At 42.8% G+C, this 22,694-nt stretch overlaps 1 protein-coding gene across 1 annotated transcript in view; it reads right to left on the bottom strand.

The window, feature by feature from the left end:
* Positions 1-526: 526 nt before the first annotated feature.
* The window catches only part of FLT3 (fms related receptor tyrosine kinase 3), a gene marked incomplete at both ends in the record, with an annotated part of 102,495 nt that continues 80,327 nt past the window's right edge, over positions 527-22,694 (bottom strand). The window contains 6 exons of the mRNA XM_080689525.1: positions 527-649; positions 5,583-5,688; positions 6,324-6,423; positions 6,705-6,816; positions 18,081-18,203; positions 22,525-22,652. Coding sequence (XP_080545651.1) covers positions 527-649; positions 5,583-5,688; positions 6,324-6,423; positions 6,705-6,816; positions 18,081-18,203; positions 22,525-22,652 — 692 coding nt within the window. The remainder of the gene's footprint in view (positions 650-5,582; positions 5,689-6,323; positions 6,424-6,704; positions 6,817-18,080; positions 18,204-22,524; positions 22,653-22,694) is intronic.

A 22,694-nucleotide genomic window follows, 5' to 3' on the forward strand; every position in this document is an offset into this window, starting at 1 on the left:
TCAGTGAGTTCATGAACTCCAGGTAAGTTCTACCCTAATCATCCCAGATAAATAATTCAACAACAAGCATGTCTATAATAGAAAGTATATTTCCATCCATAAAATATATCACTAAATAGCTGAAAAAGTTACATATTATTTTAAAACATAGATTTTAAAAAACCATATTAGCTTCTCCTTAGCAAAATGCTTCTATTTTCTGTTTTTACAAGAATGGACTCCACTTCCGGTGCTCAGTATTCCCCCGAGCAGCCGGCGCAGGCCTCGGGGTGCGGGCAGGCGCGCCAACACAGCGAATCACTGGCTCTTCTTGCGCATGGGATATTTTGATTTTACAAAAGTTCTTTCGAAAACAAGCGTAATCGCAGACAGCTCCTAGAGAAAAGTCCAGCGAAGCAGTAGTTGATAATACATATATATATGTGTGTGTATATATATATATATATCTTTAGTGATGAAATGAATCTTCGTTTGGTAATCTACAGCCTGTATAAGGCGGGCAGGGTGAAGTCCTCACACTCTTTCTCTATGAATCTTCAGCCTGAGCCTGTGGAGAGGGTGACTCAGACCCCACCTCTCTGCCGAAAGGTCGCTTGTTTTGGTAGATGGAAGGACGTTCTGAAATGTGGCCATCTATGTTCTGATACATCTAATATGGGAAAGAGACAGAACACCAATCACTGTCTGATTCAGTGCACCTACACCAATCACTGTCTGATTCAGTGCACCTACGTGGCAAATTCTTCAAACAAAAATAATTCTTTTATACTTTTACTGATGCGTTATAGCTTCACATCATAACGTGCTTCATACATAGCGATGGTGACATACATGCAACCACGCTTGGCGAGCTTTCCCGCCTCCGCCCCGTGCCCCCTTCTCCATACAGGGCATTGAGGTTAATGTTGGCGCCTCACATGTGTACATATCGCAGTGGAAGTGTGTCCTTTATTATTTCCCGTCTTGTATAGATCGTTACTTTTATTATGCATAGGTCTCCCAGAATATTCTACATTTTCTTTCTCTTTCTTTCCTTCCTTCCTTTTTTCTTTCTTTCTTGTTTCTTTCTTTCTTTTTAGTGGTGCTGGGGATTAAACCCATGGTCATTCTACCTCCAAGATATACCCCAGCCCTATATTTATTTTTTATTTTGAAACAGTGTCTCACTAAGTTGCTGAGACTGGCCTTGAACTTGTGATCCTCCTGTCTCAGCCTCCCAAGTATAGGGATTACAAGCATGTGCCACCACACCTGGCTTCTACATTTAAACTAACAGACCCTTTTTGGTCCTCTTATGAGTGGAGAAATGAAGTCTGAGTCAAATATTTCCTTTCATCCTTGTTTCTACTCTCAGATGGAATGTTACTTTAGAAATCCTGAAGCCCGGCTGGGAATGTGGCTCAGTGGCAGAGCACTGGCTTCATGTGTACAAGGCCCTGGCTTCAATCCTCAGTACCATGGAGGGAGGGCTTCAGGCTCATCCGTAAAGCCACACAGAAAAATCACAAAAGAGAATGGCCACGGGAAGAGGTCTGTTCCCAGTGCACTTAGTACAGGGGGCTGATGACTCTTGAGTTTTCACTTGACAGTTTTTGTGGCTTTTGAATTTTTTCCAAACTGAAAATAGCTTTCCTTCCTCCTTTTTCTCCTTCCTTCCTGCATATATTTCATTATTGACAAAGTTAAGCATCCTTTCCTGTATTTAATAACCATTTGAATTTTATTGTGAAAAGTCTGATTTTTGTGTATGAAAAGCCACCTTTTTCTATTCACAAAGGGTGTACATGTTTTTCTTATAATATATAGGAATTTGTGATTTAGGGAGTGTACATTTCTGTTTATTTAAATTTTACCGACTCCCTCCTCTCCACCATTGTTACTATTTTGGGTTTTGTTTTTTGACAGTTGTAGTAATGATAGGTTAGATTCTCTAATATAATTTTTCTTTCTAGAAAACTAGCTAAAGCACATCTAGTGTCAGCTTTGCCTGACATTTAAGGATGAACAGTGCCACCTCCTCCATGTGTTTTGTGCAGTAGACACAACAGTAAGTTTTGACCTGTTGAATTCAAGTGCATACCTCTAAAATGGAACCTCTAACCATACAACAAAGCCCGTAACACAGACAGTGCTAACATGTCAAACCAGGGGATCTGCTTCTGAGTGCCTCAACACACCGCCATTCAGCGCTGCGGGTAAAGGTTCAGAACTTTCCCTCCTCCATCTCTCTGTTCACATAGCCAATTAATTACTAAGTCTAGTTCTCCAGCTATATTTCTTTCAGTAACATTTTTTTTTTTTGGTGCTAGAGATTGAACCCAGAGGCATTCTACTCTGAGCTACACCCCCAGCCCAATTTTAGTTTAGTTTATTGTTGTTTTTGAGGGGGTACTGGGGATTGAACCTAGAGGCATTCTTTTTTCATTGTTTTTGTTGCGGTACTGGGGATGGAACCAAGGGGCCTTCTACATCAGAATTACACCCCAGCCCTGTTTTATATTCTTTATTTTGAAACAGAGTGTCACTGACTTGCAAAGGACCTCACTAAGTAGTAGCTGAGGCTGTTCTTGAACCGCGATCCTCAATCTTCCCGTCTCAGCCTCCCAAATGTTGGAATTACAAGCGTGGGCCATCACACCCAGCTAGAACCTAAAGGCATTCTACCTCAAGCAACTTCCTCAGCCCAATTTTATTTATTTGGAAACAGGGTCTCATTAGATTTCTGAGACTCTCCCTACGTTGCCGAGGCTAGCTCTGAATCTGCGATTCTCCTGTCTCAGCCTCCCACATACTGGGATTACAAGTATGTGCCACCACACCCGGCCCAATTTTACTTTTTATTTTGAAACTTCACTAAGTTGCTGAGGCCTGCTTCAAACCCGCGATCCTCCTGTTTCAGCCTTCCAACTACTGAGACTACAGGTGTGCACCATCATGCCTGGCTTCTGAACTTACTTTTCTATTTCCCTCCTGTATCCCTTTCTCCCTCTCATTCTCCCTTCCAGAAGGGTTTGCAGAGTACCTCCTCTATGCCAACCATGATGCTAGCATCTGATAGAACAATGGACAGAGCAGGTGTGGTTTCTGACCTACTTTCATTCTGACCTTCATTCACATATGTAAGGAGCACTGGAAAACACCAGCTGGTGTGAGGTAGGGTTAAGCAGGGCAACCCCCTGGCCTTTACAAATCAAGTCAGTGGTGAGAGAGAGGCAGCCCACAGAGCACAATTCACATGTGATACGACTGGAGTCTCGTACAGGGTTATGTACAAAGTATTATGAAAAAATCAGAGAAGCCTGAAATCTGACCACATGAGAAGTTGGAGGAGGCTTCACAGAGGAGAGAATGTTTGATCTTAAAGACTAGAGCATGCTGGGTGTGGCGCACACGCCTGTAGTCCCAGTACTTGGGAGGCTAGACAGGAGAATGACAGGCTCGAGACCAGCCTCAACGATGTAGCAAGACCCTATTTCAAAATAAGAAAATAAAATAGGGCTGAGGGTATAGCTCAGAGGTAGAATGTCTCTGGGAGTGGCAAGTGTGCGTCCCTCAAAGGAGCAAGCAGCTCCTCTTTGGATTCATCCCACCTAGAGGTGGCACCATTTTTCAATCTGCTTAAAGGAGCGATTGTTTTCTCTATGGGTTACTTGTGGCTGTTAGGCTGGTAGTTGGAAAAGACCCTTCCATCCTGGAGGGCCAGGACACAGAGAGGAAGGGCTGAGAGGAAAACTGTCCTTCTGAGTGTGTAGATTCCCTCAGCAATTCACGGCCCTGCCCAGGTTGCATCCAACAGTTACTGACACCTCTCAGGCCTCCTGAGTAAAGGAGGAGGTTCAGACATTCTGTGGATGTCGGGATATGAAAGGAGACCCCAAAACCAAGACAAGGTGGGCCTGGACCAAGCCAAGCGGTTCTTCAGCAGCAGGGAGCTTCAGCCGACTTACTGTCTGGCTGGCTGTTTGTATATATGTATATATGTAAGTATCTATGTATGTGTTTATGGTACTGGGAATTGAACCCAGGGGCATTCTACCTCTGAGCTACAGCCCCAGCCCTTTTTACTTTTTATTTTGAAGTGTAGTCTGGCTAAGTTGCTGAGGCTGGTGATCCTCCTGTCGCAGCCTCCCAAGTCCTGGGATTGTAGGCATGCACCACTTTGCCCCACTCCAGGCCATCAGACACTGGTGCAGCCCCACTTTCTCCTACCTTGTCTGGTCACCACTGTGAACCTTTATTCACTGAGCCCATAATAACCTTCCCACCCTCCATTCTCCATCAGCCAGAATACTCCTCCTTGCTCATCCTCATCCAGATCAGAGCTCCGTGAAGCCACGCCAGCTGTCTGACGTGAGCCTGTCGGCCCTTTCTCTTCACTCCACCAGCACGTGTTTCTTTCTTCCAATAACTCTTCTTTCAGGTTATTTTATAGCATCATCACTGTTAATAAGTCATCTATCCATTGGCCCATAAGTGCCCTGGGGGTTTTCCACCTCCGAAACTTTTGACCTGATTCCCTGACCATGATAATTTAAAAAAATCACAATATGACTGCCGGGCATGGTGGCGCACGCTTGTAATCCCCGCGCTTGGGAGGCAGAGACAGGAGGATCGCGCAGGTTCGAAGCCAGCCATGTGCGCTGGCTTAGGAGACCCTGTTTCCAAATAAAAATGTAAAAATAGGTCTGGAAGTGTAGCCCGGAGGTAGAAGGGCTTCCAGGAACCCCAGTACCACCAAAAAAAAAAAAAAAAAAAAAAAAAAAACCATAATATGAGAAAAGGACACATACCATCTAAACAGGTTTATAGAGAGAATACAGAACTGAAAATGGACTCTTAATAATTTAATAAAGAGAACAGACTGTCGTGTGTGTGTGTGTGTGTGTGTGTGTGTGTGTGTGTGTGTGTGGTACTGGGGATTGAACCCAGGGCCATTCTACCTCTGAACTATACTCCAGGCCTATTTTTTTTTTTTTTTGAAGCAGGGTCTTGTTAAATTGCTGAGACTGGCCTTACTAAGTTGCTGAGGCTGGCTTCAAACCTGCAATCCTTCTTGTCCAGCTTTATTTTTTATTTCAAAACAGGATCTTATTAAATTGCTGAGGCTGGTCTTGAAACTGCAATCTTCTTGTCTCCGCCTCCCAAGTACTGGGATTCCAGGTGTGTGCACCACTCCGGGCTTCACTAATAGTGCATGGGAAGTTATTCATTATGTCTAATGACTCCAGACGCTGCTCTTCCCACCCTGAATGTCACAAGACTGAGCCCTGTGACTGATCTGCACTAATGTTCCATGTTGAGTTCGGGAAGTCCAGTGGCTTCTGGAGGGAGCACGTTTACTTAGTTGTTAGTCCTCTGCACTGGGCCCAGCTTTTACATTTATTAACCAATCTGTCAAAAGCTTCAGGAAAGGTACTTTTTTCTAAAGACACGTCTCAATAGATAGGTCTCATCTTGAACAGCTTTGAAAGGGCAACCTAGACAAATAGTGGTGAGAAAGACAAGTTGGAGCTTAGCCAGTCAACAGGTGTTGTTAATTACAATTTCCTTTATAGCTGTATCAAGTCCTGCCGGCTACATACCGCTTCTTCTGCATCGGCCAGCTGACATCCTAGAAATGAAGTCAGGTTAGGGAAGGACGGCCGCTTCCTTGAGTCAAAGGCCCAGCAGGATTGCATTATAAAATATCTGTAAAGCAAGAGAACACGGGTCACTGTGAGCAAACTGAGCCATTGTCCACCTCACAAAGCACCATTTGTTGTGTAGAGGAACTTAGTTTTAGTTTTATTCACTTTTATTTATTTTGCCGTAGTGGAGATTGACTCACGGGGGCGCTCTACCACTGAGCTGCATCCCTAGCCCTTTTATTTTTGGCCTTGACAAGTTGCCTGCCGGCGGTTGCCTGGAACCTGCGATCCTCCTGTCTCATCCTCCCAAGCAGTTAGGATGATGGGCATGCCCCACCATGCTGAGTAGAAGCTACTTATTTGTGGCTTGTTTGTTTCGTGGCGAATACGCTCCTAGATTTTGTATTCACATCAGAAAGGAGATATTAGATGATGGATAGAAATGCATTTAATTTAATAAGATTCAGACGACGGAGTTTAATCTTCACAGGTCCCTCAAGCAAAGGATTTTAAACCCAAGAGTGGCCTCTGAGGACAGGCAAGGTTCCATTTTGTTTAGAAATCCCCAAATAAGGAAGATTTTCTTTTTTTTAGGAAGAATCATCTTAACTTTGCATTAAGGAATTTTTACCTTGCTTTGTCGTGCATTTGGAATTAGACTGTGAATTTCTGAACTGCAGTCAGAATTGTACTTACATTTCTTCTGTAGCATAAAATGGCTGATCCATTTTAAATCCACTCTGGATGAGTTTATAGAAGTTTGTGTCCACCGGGATGCCAGGATAAGGATTGACACCTGAGGAAACAGCAGAGCATGTAGCCCTCATCCACCTCTTCATCTGTTTATCCATCCACAGCTAATGTGCATCTGTGGCTCCTGTGGACAGGCGCAGCCTCCCACGGGGACAGAGGGAAAGACGCGCAACACAACAGGTGCCGCGCCAGGAGCACCAGGAGCTGTGGGAGTGGTCCAGGTGGCGGCCACCCTCTGACTTAGGAGGTGGGGTGGGGGATAGGCACAGATGTCGCAGAGCCCACACAGCCAGAGCCCAGGGAGGCCGCAGGTGCCGAACATACCAAGTGAGAATATTTCCCAGAGTAATATTCCGTATGACCAGACGTCGCTCTTAATTGTGTAAATCCCTTCAAATAAGCTTTCAGGAGCCATCCATTTCACGGGCAGACGGGCCTACATAAACCCAAGAAGAGGGCCGATGGTGAATTTTTCAATGAGATTTATTATCTTCCCCCTCCTATGCGTCCCCCCATCCTTTTTCCAGTACTGGGGATTAAATTCAATGATGCTCCACCACTGAGTTACATCCCCTGTTCTTATAATTTTAAAAAATTGTTGTGTTCTGGTACTAGGAATTGAATTTAGGGGCATTCTATTTCTTTTTTCTTTTGGTGGTACTGGGGTTCCTGGAAGCCCTTCTATCTCCAGGCTACACTCCCAGACCTATTTTTTAACCTTTTCATTTGGAAACAGGGTCTCTTAAGCCAGCGAGGCTGGCTTCGAACCTGCGAGATCCTCCTGTCTCCGCCTCCCAAGCGCAGGGATTACAAGCATGCGCCACCACGCCCGGCAGGGGCATTCTATTTCTTAGCTACACCCTTAGCACTTTTTATTTTTTATTTTGAAACAGAGTCTTGCTAGGTTGCTGAAAGCCTTGCTAAGTTGCTGAGGCTGGCCTTGAACCTACGATCCTCTTGTTTTAGCCTCCTAAGGACTGGATTACAGGCCCGTGCCACTATGCCCTGCTTTTTTTATTTTTCTTTCGGTGGTTGTGGTACTGGGATTGAACCCAGGGACATTCTACCTATCTCCAGCCCTATTTTATTTTGTATTTTGAAACAAGGTCTCAGTAAATTGCTGAGGACCTGGCTAAGTTGCTGAGACTGGCTTTGAACCTTCAATCCTCCTATCTTAACTTCCCAAGTACTGGGATTACAGGTGTACACGACCAACCCAGACTGCCCTGCTTATTTTTTGAAATTTTGAGACAGGATCTCAGTTTCCCCAAGCCTGTAATCCTCCTGCCTCAGCCTCTCAAGTACCTAGGATCACAGGTGTATACCACTGTGTCTGGCTTCTCCTAATGCTTAATTGAGTATAACATGTCCTCAACTGGAAGCTTTTCACTTTCAAGTTAACACTGTAATATGAGTATAATATAAGTATATATATATACACTCATATTTTGCCAGGCATGGTGGCACTCACCTATAATATCAGTACTTGGGAGGCTGAGACAGGAGGATTGTAGGTTTGAGGCCAGTCCAGTAACTTAGAGAGACCTTGTTTCAAAATTAAAAGGGCTAGGGGTGTAGCTCAGAGGTAGAATGCCCCTGGGTTCAATCCCCAGTACCAAACAAACAAAACCCTTCATATTTCTTTAAAACCAATCTTAAAGACTGGTGCTTGGAACTAGTAAATGTCATGGTGGTTACAAACTTTTCATCAAGGAAGGGCTGTTCAGCTGACAGGAGATAAGTGGGTTCAAGTGAACTAGCAGTTTTGTTAAAACACTTCTCAGATTTTTTTTTTTTTCTTTTTTTTTTTTTTTTTTTTTTTTTTTTTTTTTTTTTCCAAAATGGCGACTGAGGGACACAGCACCTCTCAGTAGCTGAAGTAAATAAAGTTTAAATACGGAGAAAGCAGTGTCTAAATCAACAAAACAAATACATACCAGGAACCAAAACACATCCTGGTACCTCGGCGGAACCCTGAACTTGAACAAGAAGAACAAAGATCGGACACGGGACCTGCTGCAGATACAATCTGACCGCGGACCAGAACGCTGAGCCGCGGGCTGCTTTGGCAGCTGTCCAAGGAGCTGCCTGCCCGATATTTCCACGGCAAGATAATCCGGGAATAAAAACGGACTTAGGACCGCATCCTAAGCAGCGAGCAGCACCCACCAGAACTCTGTCTGCCCACCAGCGACCGGATCACATCGGCACAGAGACTCACACGGATTCCTGCACCAAGACAGGTACCTGAGGGCGCCCTAGTAACTGGGGTCCTAGCGTGTGCGCAGTCGCAGTCTCAACCCCCCACCACGGGCTCAAGCCTCAGAGCACTCTCCTCGCGCATCCTGCCTGTCCCCTACTAGTAATCAGTGCCTGTACACTGTCCTCCTAAATTGGAGCCTGCTTCTGTGGCTAACCCCTGCTACCTTGCCAGAGCCTACCCTCCAGGCTGCAAAAGCACTGGGAGACCCGGAAATCTCCTTGGGGCACCCCCAGCCTCTACGTCCCGCGGGACGCAGAGACCATTGCTGGACACCGCACACTGGACCCTTGAGCACCTACCCTGCACCCCTGGCCCACCGCGGGGTATTCCCAACCTCCTGGTAGCCAGATGCTTAGTTCTAAGTGAGAACACAGCTCAATACACCTTGGAAGAACATACCAGCAGCAATAGACAGCTGCACCCACTCTCACTAGGGTCCAGTATTAACAGTGCATCCAGCCTGCACTCTTGGAATAGGCAGAGCTCTGGCAGTAAGTGTGGCCACCCAGGAACCAGCATTCATTTGCCCAGGGCACATCTTGGGACCACACCGGCTAGCCCAGCTGGAATTTCCAGAGACACAAGAAAATCCATCGGGCCACAAAATCTGCTCAGGACCTCAGGGGGAAGTTCCAATTACACTTTAGTCACTCTCCACCCCTGCTGTAGGGAAGCACAGGCTGGAGGCGAGGGTGGTGAGTGCAGATGTGCTGACCACAGGTTAGAATTTCGCAGAATCTGTGAACTGTACAGAATCAAATAACAGTGAAACCAGACACCCGGACACATAAACCTAAAGCAGCTAAAGGAGAAAAAGGTGTCCAAACACCCAGAGTGACTTAAGAAGATAAAAATAGAGTACAAAGAAAACTAAGAGACATTGGACGGTATCCTGAAAGCTACCAAGCAATCAGATACGCACATATTATATGGACCTGACCCCATATGCGTAAATAAGGAGGACTGTTTGTTTTACTTTTAATGTGGATGTTATGTTTTCTTTTGCTTTTAAAGTGCTTTTGTTTTAGTATGGTTATTGCTGATTTCTTTTTTTTCTTCTTTTAATCCAAACTTCTCTTACTTTAACTTGTTGTTTTATATATATATACATTGGATAGTTTGCCTTATTTTTTTATTTCACACGGCTGCTAGTTCCTTTTATTTTATTCCTCTTCCTTTTTCCTCTCTCTTCCCTTTTCCTTCCTTTTCTTTCATTCTCCTCCTTTGATTGGTTTACCTTCCTTTTTCTTGGATTACATAACAGTCTTGGTATCTTGAGGGGATTCTTTTTTTTTTTTTTTTTTTTTTTTTTTTTTTTTTTTTTATGTCTGTCTGCTCCTACCAGCATCCCTATTTACAAACCTTCCCACACTAACCTACATACATTTCTCCCCCAAAACTTTTCCCCATAATATACCTCATGGTTTAAAACTCAAAGTATTTTTTATATCCATAACTACTCTACTAACAACAAGAGTCCTAGTAGTTAACTCTCTCTCATTCATAGCAAGTTATTACTTTATCATACTTAAAGTCCTTCTCAACCTAACATATCCTCCACCTAATCTGACTCCTTTACCCATCACCCCAGCTCCTCCCACATCACCCACTTTCAACACTGGAAAGGCTCAGCTGACTGGCCGATACTCCTAAACTCCTAATATTAAGATTTGACTAAACACATTACTCACGAACGATGGGTAGAAATCAGAAAAACAGGACAGAGAACACTGTAAATATGAGAACCAGGAGTTATGAAGAGACAGCAGAAATCACGAATACTGACCTACTAGAAATGCAAGAAGGGGAGTTCAGAATCTTGTTGTTCAATATGATGAAAGGTTTTAAAACAAGTATAGAGGAGGTTAAAGATGAAATAGAAACACTAAAAAAGAATCAGAAAGAGGTCTGGAATGAAATGAAAGAGGCAATAAGTGAAATGAAGACAGCAATAGAAAGAAACTCTGGAAGATTAGATGAAATGGAAAACAGAATATCAATATTAGAAGACAGTACATCCCAAACCGAAAACACAGTCAGCGATATACAGAAATCTTTACAGCAACAAAACCTAAACATCCAGCAATTATGGGATAATATGAAGCGCCCTAATTTACGGATAATAGGCATTGAGGAAGGGATAGAGGTACAGACCAAGGGCATATGTAATATCTTCAAGGAAATAATCTCAGAGAATTTTCCAAATATGGAAAGAGACTTGAATCTTCAAGTACAGGAGGCATACAGAACTCCACTGAGACAGGACCAAAGAAAAACCACTCCACGCCACATAATAACCAAATTGACCAGCATAGAGGCCAAGGAAGGAATCTTAAAAGCAGTGAGAACAAAAGGACAGGTGACATATAGAGGCAAAACAATAAGAATCACCCCAGACTATACAACCCAGGTCAGGAATGCTAGGAGAGACTGGTACGACGTGATTCAGACCCTGGAAGAACATAACTTCCAGCCCAAATTAATCTATCCAGCAAAACTACTATTCAAGATCAATGGGGAAGTCAAAGTCTTTCAGGATAAACAGAATCTCAAAAAATTCATGAATTCAAAGCCAACACTGGAGAAAATTCTTAAAGAAATAAATCATAAGGAAGAAAAAAGAAGCAGACTCCAGAATCAGAGAAGAGAGGAAGTTAATAAGTGGGCCATTTAAGTAAAGAAGAAAGATCACAACACCCAAGAGTAGACAGAACACAAAATGGCAGAAAACAAAAAGCATATTTCAATAATATCACTTAATGTCAAAGGACTTAACTCACCAATCAAAAGACATAGACTGGCAATATGGATTAGGAAACATAATCCAAACATATGCTGTCTGCAAGAAACTCACCTCACAGCCAAAGACATTCACAGGTTGAAGGTGAAAGGATGGAAAAAGATATACCATGCCACCAGTGACCGAAAAAGAGCAGGGGTAGCAACCCTGATATCCAACAAAACAGACTTTAAAATAAAACACATCAAAAGAGACAAATCAGGGCACTTCCTTTTATTAAAAGGAACAATACACCAAGAAGATATAATGATAGTAAATATTTATGCCCCAAATGTGGGTGCAACCACATTCGTAAAACAAACCCTTCTGGACATAAGATCCCAAGTAGACCCAAATACAATAATTCTGGGAGACTTTAATACGCCTCTCACACCACTGGATCGATCTTCGAGGCAAAAGATGAGTAAAGATGCTTTAGAACTAAAGGAAACCATAAACCAAATGGACCTAATAGACGTTTTCAGAGTATTTCAACCAGGAACTACAGAATACACTTTCTTCTCAGCAGCCCATGGAACCTTCTCCAAAATAGATCACATCCTGGGACACAAAGAAAATACCAGCAATTTCAAAAAATGTAATATAATCCCATGCATCTTTTCAGACCACAATGGAATAAAAGTAGAAATCAACAACAGGAAACTCGAAAGAAAGTATTCAAATTCATGGAGAATGAATGATACACTACTAAATGACGAATGGGTAAGAGCAGAAATTAGGGAAGAAATAAAGAAATTTATGGAAACAAACGAAAACAGAGACACAACCCACCAAAACCTATGGGACACCATGAAGGCAGTACTAAGAGGAAAGTTTATCGCATTGAGTGCCCACATAAAAAGGATGGAGAACCACCAAGTAAAGAACCTAATGAAACAACTCAAGGATCTAGAAATTCTGCAACAATCCATTCCCAAAGCCAGCAGAAGACGAGAAATCATCAAAATTAGAGCAGAAATAAATGAAATAGAGAACAAAAAAACAATTCAAAGAATCAATAAAACAAAAAGTTGGTTCTTTGAAAAGATTAATAGAATTGATAAACCCCTGGCCAACCTAACCAAAAGAAAAAGAGAATCATCTCAAATTACCAAAATTAGAAATGAAAAAGGAGATATCACCACAGATAGTGAAGAAATTCAAAACATTATCAGAAACTACTTTAAAAATTTATACTCCAATAGATTTGAAAACCTGGATGAAATTGACAGATTTCTAAACACAGTTAACCTTCCTACACTCAACCAAGAGGACATAGCAAGCCTAAACCAACCAATAACAACCAAAGAAATAGAAACGGCAATAAAAATTCTTCCACCAAAGAAAAGCCCAGGCCCAGATGGGTTCCCAGCTGAATTCTACAAAACCTTCAGTGAACAACTAATACCAATACTTCATAACACGTTCCGGGAAATTGAAAGAGATGGAACTCTTCCAAATTCCTTCTATGAGGCCAGTATCACATTAATCCCCAAACCAAATAAAGATACCTCAAGAAAGGAAAACTACAGACCAATATCCTTAATGAACATAGATGCAAAAATTCTAAACAAAATACTAGCTATACGCATTCAAAACTATATCAAGAGAATAATTCATCACGACCAAGTCGGTTTCATCCCAGAAAAACAAGGCTGGTTCAACATACGCAAATCAATACATGTTATTCACCACATAAATAGAACCAAGAACAAAAACCACATCATCATAGCAATAGATGCTGAAAAAGCATTCGACAAAATCCAACACCCATTTATGTTAAAAACACTGCAAAAAATTGGGATAGAAGGAAAGTACTTCAACATCATCAAGGCAATATACTGCAAACCCAAAGCCAACATTATATTGAATGGGGAAAAACTGCAAGAATTTCCGCTACAGTCAGGAACAAGACAAGGATGCCCACTTTCACCTCTCCTTTTCAATATAGTCCTTGAGACTCTTGCTGCAGCAATCAGACAAGAGAAGGAAATCAAAGGAATCCACATAGGAAGAGAGGAAGTGAAATTATCCTTATTCGCAGATGACATGATCCTTTACCTGGAAGACCCAAAGAACTCAACCAAAAGACTTCTGGAGCTGATCGACAAATTCGGCAAAGTCGCAGGTTACAAAATCAACCTAAAGAAATCAGTGGCCTTTCTTTATGCCAACAACGAATCCACAATGAAGGAAACAAAAACAACAATTCCATTCACTATAACCTCAAAACCAATAAAATACCTAGGAATAAACCTAACCCAAGATGTAAAAGACCTCTACAACAAAAACTATAAAACATTAAAGAAAGAAATAGAAGAAGACCTTGGAAGATGGAAAGATCTCCCGTGCTCATGGATAGGCAGAATAAATATCATCAAAATGGCCATTCTGCCAAAACTGATCTATAGGTTCAATGCAATTCCCATTAAAATACCAGTGACATTCTTCAGAGACCTAGAAAAATCAATCATGAACTTCATATGGAGAAAGAAAAGACCTAGAATAGCCAAAGCAATTCTCAATAACAAGAAACACGCAGGAGGCATTACAATCCCAGACTTCAAACTATACTATAGAGCAATAGTAGTAAAAACAGCATGGTACTGGCACAAAAACAGATATACTGACCAGTGGATTAGAATAGAAGATACAGAAACAAACCCACACATCTTTAGTCAATTAATCTTTGACAAAGGGGCCAAACACATACGCTGGAGAAAAGACAGCCTTTTCAACAAGTGGTGCTGGGAGAACTGGCTAGCCATTTGTAAAAAGATGAATCTAAACCCCTATATCTCACCTAACACAGGAATCAACTCAAGATGGATCAAAGACTTAGAAATTAGACCTGAGACGGTGAAGTTAGTAGAGGAGAACATAGGTTCAACACTACAACATATTGGCACAGGCAGTAACTTTCTCAACAAAACCTCCAAAGCTCAGGAAATTAAAGCAAGAATAAACAAGTGGGATAACATTAAACTAAAAAGTTTCTTCTCCTCAAAGGAAACTATCAATAACCTAAAGAGGAAGCCTACAGAATGGGAAAGGATCTTTACCAGCCACCATTCTGATAGGGGGCTAATATCCAGAGTATACAAAGAGCTCAAAAGGCTCTACACCAACAAAACAAACAACCCAATCAAGAAATGGGCAAATGAACTAAATAGACACTTCACAAAAGAAGAGATACAAAGGGCTAATAGATACATGAAAAGATGTTCTTCATCACTGGCCATCAGGGAGATGCAAATCAAAACTACACTGAGATTCCATCTAACCCCAGTGAGAGTAGCAAGCATAAAGAAATCAAACAACAACAAATGCTGGCGAGGATGTGGGGAAAGAGGAACTCTTTTACACTGTTGGTGGGAGTGCAAACTAGTTCAGCCACTATGGAGATCTGTGTGGAGATTCCTAAGAAAAGTGGGAATAGATCCACCATATGATCCAGCTATACCACTCCTGGGTATCTTTCCAAAAGGGTTGAATTCAGAGAAATACAGCAACATATGCATACCTATGTTCATAGCAGCACAATTTGTAATAGCCAAAATATGGATCCAACCCAGATCACCATCAACAGATGAATGGATAGCAAAACTGTGGGAAATACACACAATGGAATTCTATTCAGCCATAAAGAAGAACAAAATTTTATCATTTGCAAGAAGATGGAAAGCCCTGGAAAGCATCATGTTAAGTGAGATCAGCCAAGCACAGAAGGAGAAGATACACATGTTTCCTCTAATATGCCCAAACTAGAAAACACAAAGGATACCAGTAGGACCCCAGATATTAGAGGGGAAATACTAGCTAAGTTTTAATGGAAAGATAGGAGAGGAGAAAGGCCGATCTTGATTAAGGAGCATCTTCACCTGAACATGTGTAAAATTATGAATAAGACATGGTTAACCTGGCCAACCATTGGTGGGGGGGGGGGAGAAAACGGGGGCGGGGGGAGAGGGCACCAAATATAGTGTAAATGTATACTATTTATGTTCAATAAAAAAAATTGTTAAAAAAAAAAAAAAAAAAAAAAAAAGAATTCCTACAAAAAAAAAAAAAAAAAAAAAAAAAAAAAAAAAACACTTCTCAGAAAGCTGAGCATGGTGGCACATGGTTATAACCCAGCATTTGGGAGGCAGAGACAGGAGGATTGCAATTCACACAAACTTAGCGAGGCCCTTTGCAACTCAGTGAGACCCTGTTTTAAAATAAAGAATAAAAAATAGGGCTAGGGGTGTCGCTCAGAGGTAGATGGCCCTGGGTTCCATCCCCAGTACTGTGGTGGGGGACCACTTCTCAGAAGAACTTGGGTAGAAATGCCATCCCCAACAAGGTGGCCAGGGGAAATAATGTCATCACTTCTAGAAATGATACCAGGCTGTCTTCAACAATCTCCAGTAGCATGAAGGTATTTTTGTTTTTTGTGTTTTGGTCCTAGGGATTGGGGCATCCTACTTCTGAGCTATATGCATCCCTTTTTATTTTTGTTTTGAAACAAAATCTTTTTAGGTTGTTTTAGAGCCTTGCTACTTACTGAGGCTGTCCTCGAACCTGCAATCCTCCTGTCTCTGCTTCCCAAATACTGGGGTTATAGGTGCGGGCTGTAACACCTGCTGAAGGGGGTTTGACTTAGTGCCACCTGTTAGGCAGGACATGGGCTGGTTCGGTTCCTGGGGCAGAGCATTTCTTACTGATTTTGTTTCGGGGATGGAAGAGCTCTTGACAGCACATTCTGAATCTGCCAGGTAAAATTAAAGCCCAACGAAGAAACCCCAGGTCCTGCACAAGTGGCTGGTCTGGTTTACTTAGTTCATTAAAAGAATTAATTGCTCTTCTAAATGGAATTCACCTTCCCACATCAGAGCCAGCCAGCCAGGAGGGTAGAAACTACATTTCCATATGGGAGCGGTCAGCGTTTTTATGACTTCAGCCATAACAATTGAGGAGCATATTTTACATGAACTAAGATGATTATTTGATCCTAGTGGGAATACAGTTTAATTTGATGTTTCATATTTATTGGATGTCTGCCCTGAACACGGTGCTTTCATGTTGGTTTTATTGTCTGATTCCCACAGCCCAATGAATAAGTACAAAGCCCTCGTGGGAAACGAGACACAGTGCTCAGGCCTAGACCCGAGGCTTGGACTCCCCGTGTTCAGAACCACCAAGGCGCTTTCTGGGCCTCCGTGTCCTCGTCCCCAGAACGGGCACTGAGGGCTCAGCAAGCTAACACGTGTGAAGTGCCAAAGAGTGGTCGGCGCACAGCATGGTGAGGCCTGATCAGCATTTACTACTATTTTTTTTATTTTACAAGTAGGGACAAAAATGCAGAGAGAAATCCCAAAAGTGAACAGAGGAAGAAGGGAAGGAAGGAAGGAAGGAAGGAGAAAAAACAGAAGAGGGACTAAAACCCAGGTGTTGTAATTCTTTAAAACAGCTCTTTTGACTATGAAAATGATTAAAATCTAGTATTTAATAGTTGTCCTGTAAAAAAAAAAAAAACAAAGGACATTTGTGCCAGGTATGGTGGTACACACCTAAAATCCTAGTACTTAGGACCCAATACAGGAGGATCACAGGTTCAAGACCAGCCTCAACAACTTAGCAAGACTCAACAATCTAGTGAGAAGACCCCGTTTCAAAACAGAAAAATTAAAAAGGACTGGAAGCTGGGCATGGTGGCACATGTCTACAATCTCAGTACTTGGGAGGCTGAAACAGGAGGATTTCAGGTACAAGGACAGCCTCAGCAAATAGTGAGACTCTCGTTAAGCTAGTAAGACCTTGTTTCAATAAAAATAAAAGAGGGCTGGGGGTGTAGCTCAGAGGCTGAATGCTCTTGGGTTCAATTCTCAATGCTACAAACAACAAAAAAAGTATATTTTAGCCAGGTATGGTGGCACACACTTGTAATCCCAGCATTCAGAAGGCTGAGACAGGAGGATCACGGTTTGCAGCCAGCCTCGGCTACTTAGTGAGGCTCTTTGCAACTCAGTAAGACCTTGTTTCAAAATAAAACATAAAAAATAGGGCTGGAAGTGTAGCTTGGAGGTAGAATGCCCCTGGGTTCCTTCCCCAGTACTCCAAAAATAAATAAATAAAAATATATTTTTTCCCTTAGTTTTTTTTTTAAAACAGTAGATTCAAATTTTAGGTTTTTCTGTGTAAACAGTAATAAGATGACAGATATTCATTAATTAATATTTAATTTAATTATTGTGTCCTTTAAATTTTATGCTTAATGTGTTGTACATTTTGAAAAATGCTTTATTTCGTAACTATTAGCTTTTCCTATAATTGGAAACATCACTCACAGTCACTTTATAGCTAAGGAAATTGAAATAAATGCAAGTAATGATTTTTTTTAAGTGAAGACCACACTCAAAAGCCCCTAATGGCTCTTCTCTGACTAGCTAGCCCAAAGATAGCTGTATGCCTATTTTGCTCAACTTTTATTATAGATCAAATATTTCCTGAGGCTGCAGAAAGATCTTTCAAGCCTAAGTCAGAGAACTGCTGTGAGTTCTTTTTTATGTTACCATCAATCAAAAGAACATTACGGCGAGTGCTGACGTTTACCGTGAGAATGACAAGACAGAAACTAAGCAGAGGAAGAAAAATGTGGAAGAAATAGCGGCCTCACATTGCCCCTGACAACGTAGTTGGAATCGCTCAGGATATCACGGGCCAATCCAAAGTCACAGATCTTGACCACCTTCCCGTGGGTGACGAGGACATTCCTGGCGGCCAGGTCTCTGTGAACGCACTACAAAGAACGAAATCGGTGTTATTGGCCACGGTGGACACTATCACAGAGTGCGACCTTTCTTCTAGTTTCGAGTCTACTAGGAGTTGTGGATGGCAGAAGGTCTCCCATCTTTACTGGGCCATGAGCACCGAGTGGACACAATGGCCCAGTTCTTTGGCTCTTGCAGCCACAGTCCTTGGCACAGCTTATGGAACGTTTCTAGAGGCCATAGGAGTGTGGTTCTTCACAAAGGGCAGGTGGGGCTGGCTCTTCTATCTCACTGTAAGAAAGAGGTGTCGGGTGTGGTGGCGCACACTTGTAATCCCTGTACTTGGGAGGCTGAGAAAGGAAGATGGCAGGTTGAGGCCCACCTCAGCAAGTAGGGAGTCTCTCATCAACCCAGCAAGACCCTGTTGCAAAATAAAAATAAAACAGGGCTGGGGATGTAGCTCAGAGGTAGAATGCCCCTGGGTTCAATCCTCAGTACCAGGAAAAGAAAGGAAAGAAGACGCCAACATCAGGAGCTCCCGTCGAGCCCCGGAGGTTTTCAGAGGCCATCTTCCAGTGCTCCTGGGAGAGTGTAAAGAACCTCATCCCTCTCCTGCCTGGGAAGTGGCTTCAGAAATAAAGTGAGTGATAACAAAGTGTTCAGAAGAAAACTAAACGGCACACTAATGTGGAACTAGGAGTCTTCAATATGAGAAACGTCATGACCTGAATCCAAGGGGCTTGGCAGGGAAACTGGCTCTCTGCGGGAACAGGGCACCAGTTAAAAACATCCAACGGGCTTTTTTTTTTTTTTTTTTTTTTTTTTTTTTTTGGTGGTGGTACTGGGGGTGGAACCCAGGGATTTTCTACCTCCAGGCTATACTCTCAGACCTATTTTATACTTTATTTGGAAACAGAGTCTTACTAAGTTGCTGAGAGCCTCACTAAGTAGCTGAGACTGGCTTCGAACCTGTGCCATCCTCTTGTCTCAGCCTCCCAAATGCTGGGATTACAAGCGTACGCCACCACGCCTGGCTCAATGGGCTCTTTTTAACCTTTTTTTTTTTTTTTTTTGGTGGTACTGGGGGTGGAACCCAGAGCCTTTCTACCTCCGGGCTATACTCCCAGACCTTTTTTATATTTTATTTGGAAACAGGGTCTCACTAAGTTGCTGAGAGCCTCACTAAGTAGCTGAGGCTGGCTTCAAACCTGCACAATCCTCCTGTCTCAGCCTCCCAAGCGCGGGGATTACAAGCGTGCGCCACCACGCCCGGCTCTTTTTTAATCTTTAAAAAAAATAAAAGCAAGCCAGGTGTGGTGTTCAAAAACTTAATGAAACCCTCAACTTAGCAAGACCCTGATTAAAAATAAAAAAATCAAAAGGGCTGGGGTGTAGCTCGGAGGTAGAATGCCCCTGGTTTAATCTCTAATACTACTAATAAGTAAATAAACACAAAGAGAATGCATAAAACTAGAATGTCTGCCCCATGACACCTCACCTCCCTGCCCCCATTCCAACTGTTTGCGCACCGTCGACTTGCACCAGGCCCCGCGGCCGCCTTCCCACCCACTTGTCCACCCAGCTGCTTTGACCACGGATGGTACTGACTGACGTGGTCCCCTCCTGCCCCGATCAGACTGGGGTGCTCTGTGGCATCTGGCACTGTGGTGGCCCTCCTCCTTCGGTCCTTCCCTCTGTGAATTCCGCATGTGACTCTTATTTCCTCCATCTGCTCTGACATTTCCGGTTCCTTCCAGGACTCTGAACACAAGTTTATTCTCATCCCCAGAGCTGCATCCTCTCCTCCACATCCCCCACCAGCCCTTGCACCCACCCCTACAGGTGCAACTACCATCAATACAGTCTCGACTTCCAATCCAAACACTTCTTTTTTTTCTTTGTGGTACTGGAGATTGAACTCAGGAACATTCTACCTAAAAGCTACACTCCCAGCCCTACTTTATTTTTATTTTTAAACACAGTCTTGCTAGGTTGATGAAAATCTCACTACTTTTGCTAAGGCTGTCTTTAAACATGCAATCCTCCTGTCTCAGCCTCCTGACTGGGACTACAGGTGTGCGCCACCACAGCTGGCTAACCCAAACATTCCTCTTGAGTTTCAGGTAGGAGAAGCTCATTATCTACCACGCTAAGCTCTACTGAATATATTTATTTCATTTTATTTATTATTTTTATGGTACTGAGGATTAAACCCAGGGTAATCTGCCTTCAAGCTACACCCCCAGCCCATTTTTCATTTTTATGTTGAAACAGGGTTTCATTAAGTTACAGGGGGCCTCACTAAATTGCTGAGGCTGGCCTCATACCTGTGATTCTCCTTTTCAGCCTCCCAAGTACTAGGATTACAGGCATGCACCACTATACCTGCTTAAATTATGACCTTTATGCAAAATCCTTCAATGTCACATCCACCACCCAAGCCCATGTTCCCTGCTGGGTTTCCTTTTCCTTCAAAGATTTTCTCCAGCACGAGCAGGAATGCTTGCAGAAAGCCTCTGCTGGTTCATCTCTCCAGCCTCCCCGGCCAGGCCTGATGTGTATCCTCTCCTGGGTTCTCAGAACTTACTTAGATCACAGTATTTATCACATGACGCCGGGTCACAGTATCGATCATATTTGGTATCAATCAGGTCTGCTTATCGCGCTCTCCCCATCAAACCTAAGATCTTTGAGCCCTGAGTCACATCACCACTGACTATCTCTAACCCCAGCACGGTGTGGCACATAGTCAGTGTCCCACATCCGTGACAAGTCAAAGGGCAGAGGGCAGCGGGAGAGAGAGAGCGAGAAGGAGACAGTGACTGGCATCAGAGGGGAAGCTTACAGTAGGACCAGGGTGGAGGGTCTAAGGAACTAGAGAGTCTCCCTGAGTTCATATCATGACAAGCCCTGGGGACAACAGGGAGCTGCCCTTGCTGCCAGGTGCAGGCAGTTTGAGAACAGAGCTCTGACTGCAGCACAGTAGGCCTATCACCAGATGAAAGGGCGAAGTACAAAATGCCCTGAGGACACCTAACCCACTGCGTGCCCGCACGCCATGCCGTGCCATGGAGTGTCAGTGGTTCCCTCGTGACCAGGGCCTGGCTGGGAGCTGTGGCTGCCACCAATGCCCACCTTCAGGAGGGAGGACGGGTCCTCACATCAGTAGCCTTGGAAAGACCAAATTCAAAATTCCAAGTGTGGTGTCTATCAAATGTGTGACATTTTTATACCATCCTAAAGTTTAAAAAAATCATAAGTGGGACCGCCAAGGCTGGGGACTGTCTGTTTTTACAAAACAAGGGCCAGCAAATTAGGTAGACACTGTCCTATAGCCATAGACACCCGTGAAAACTCTCCTGTCTACATGTAGGTGAGCTGTCAAGGAGAGAAGCCCAGGAAAGGGGGTTCAAGCAGCAGGTAGGGAAGGTGAAGAGAAGCAAGAATTTCAGGCACAAGAGCTAGGAAGATATTATTGAGACAGTAAGTTTTTATTTTTTAGTTTGAGACAGGGTCTTTTTAACTTTCCCAGGTCAGCCTCGAACTTGTGATCCTTCTGCCTCAGCCTCTAGACTAGCTGGGATTACAGGTATGCACCACCGCTCAGCAAGAACTTCCAGTCTTTGACCTTCTGCCCTATAAATTCCAGGGGACTTTCGATAGCTTGAAAAGACTATGTTCTTCTTTTTCTTCTTTTTTTTTAATTGGTACTGGGCATTGAACCAGAGGCATTCTACCTCCAAGTTATACCCCCAACCTGATTTTATTTATTTGTAAACAGGGTCTGACTAAGTTGTAGAGGGCCTCAATAAATGGCCTAGGCTGTCTTTGAACCAAAATCCTCCTTTCTCAGTTTCCCAAGTACTGGGATTACAAGCATGCTCTACCACGCCCAGTTTATGTTAGCCTTTTTCGAATGAGGGATCGTGGGCCTTTATGTTTCAATCAGTAAAGATCAGAGTTGATATTCTCAGCGACTTCAACAGAGAACAGAGGAAAAAAACAGGAATGAAAGGAAACATTAAAAAAAAAAAAAAAAAAAACCACAGGTGCATTGACACACGCCTGTAATCCCAGTACTTGGGTGGCTGAGATAGTAGAGTCACAGGTACAAGGCCTACCTTAGCAACTTAGTAGACCCTCAGCAACTTAGTGACACCCTGTTTCCAAATAAAAAAATAAAAAGGGTTGGGGGTATAGCTTGGAGGTAGAACCCCGGGTTTAATCTCCAGCACTACCAAAAACAGTATAAAATAAATAATAAAAGAATATAGGCTCATCTTCTTTTCATGTCTTTTTTTCAAAATTATCTTTCATTTTTTTGTTAGTTATTCTTTCAAAGGAGCTTACCGACTTAAATTCCAGAAATTCCATTCCTTTGGCAACTTGATATGCAAAGCAGAGAAGATCTTCAAATGTAAGCACATTTAAGTCTTCTTCTTCTTCTAGCCTTTTTTGGTTTTCATATCCAACTTCATCTGTAAAATAAATCCATTCTTAAGTTTTTTTGTGGTATTGGG

Source organism: Muscardinus avellanarius (assembly GCF_963383645.1).
Source record: "Muscardinus avellanarius genome assembly, chromosome: 2".
NCBI classification, from domain to species: domain Eukaryota; kingdom Metazoa; phylum Chordata; class Mammalia; order Rodentia; family Gliridae; genus Muscardinus; species Muscardinus avellanarius.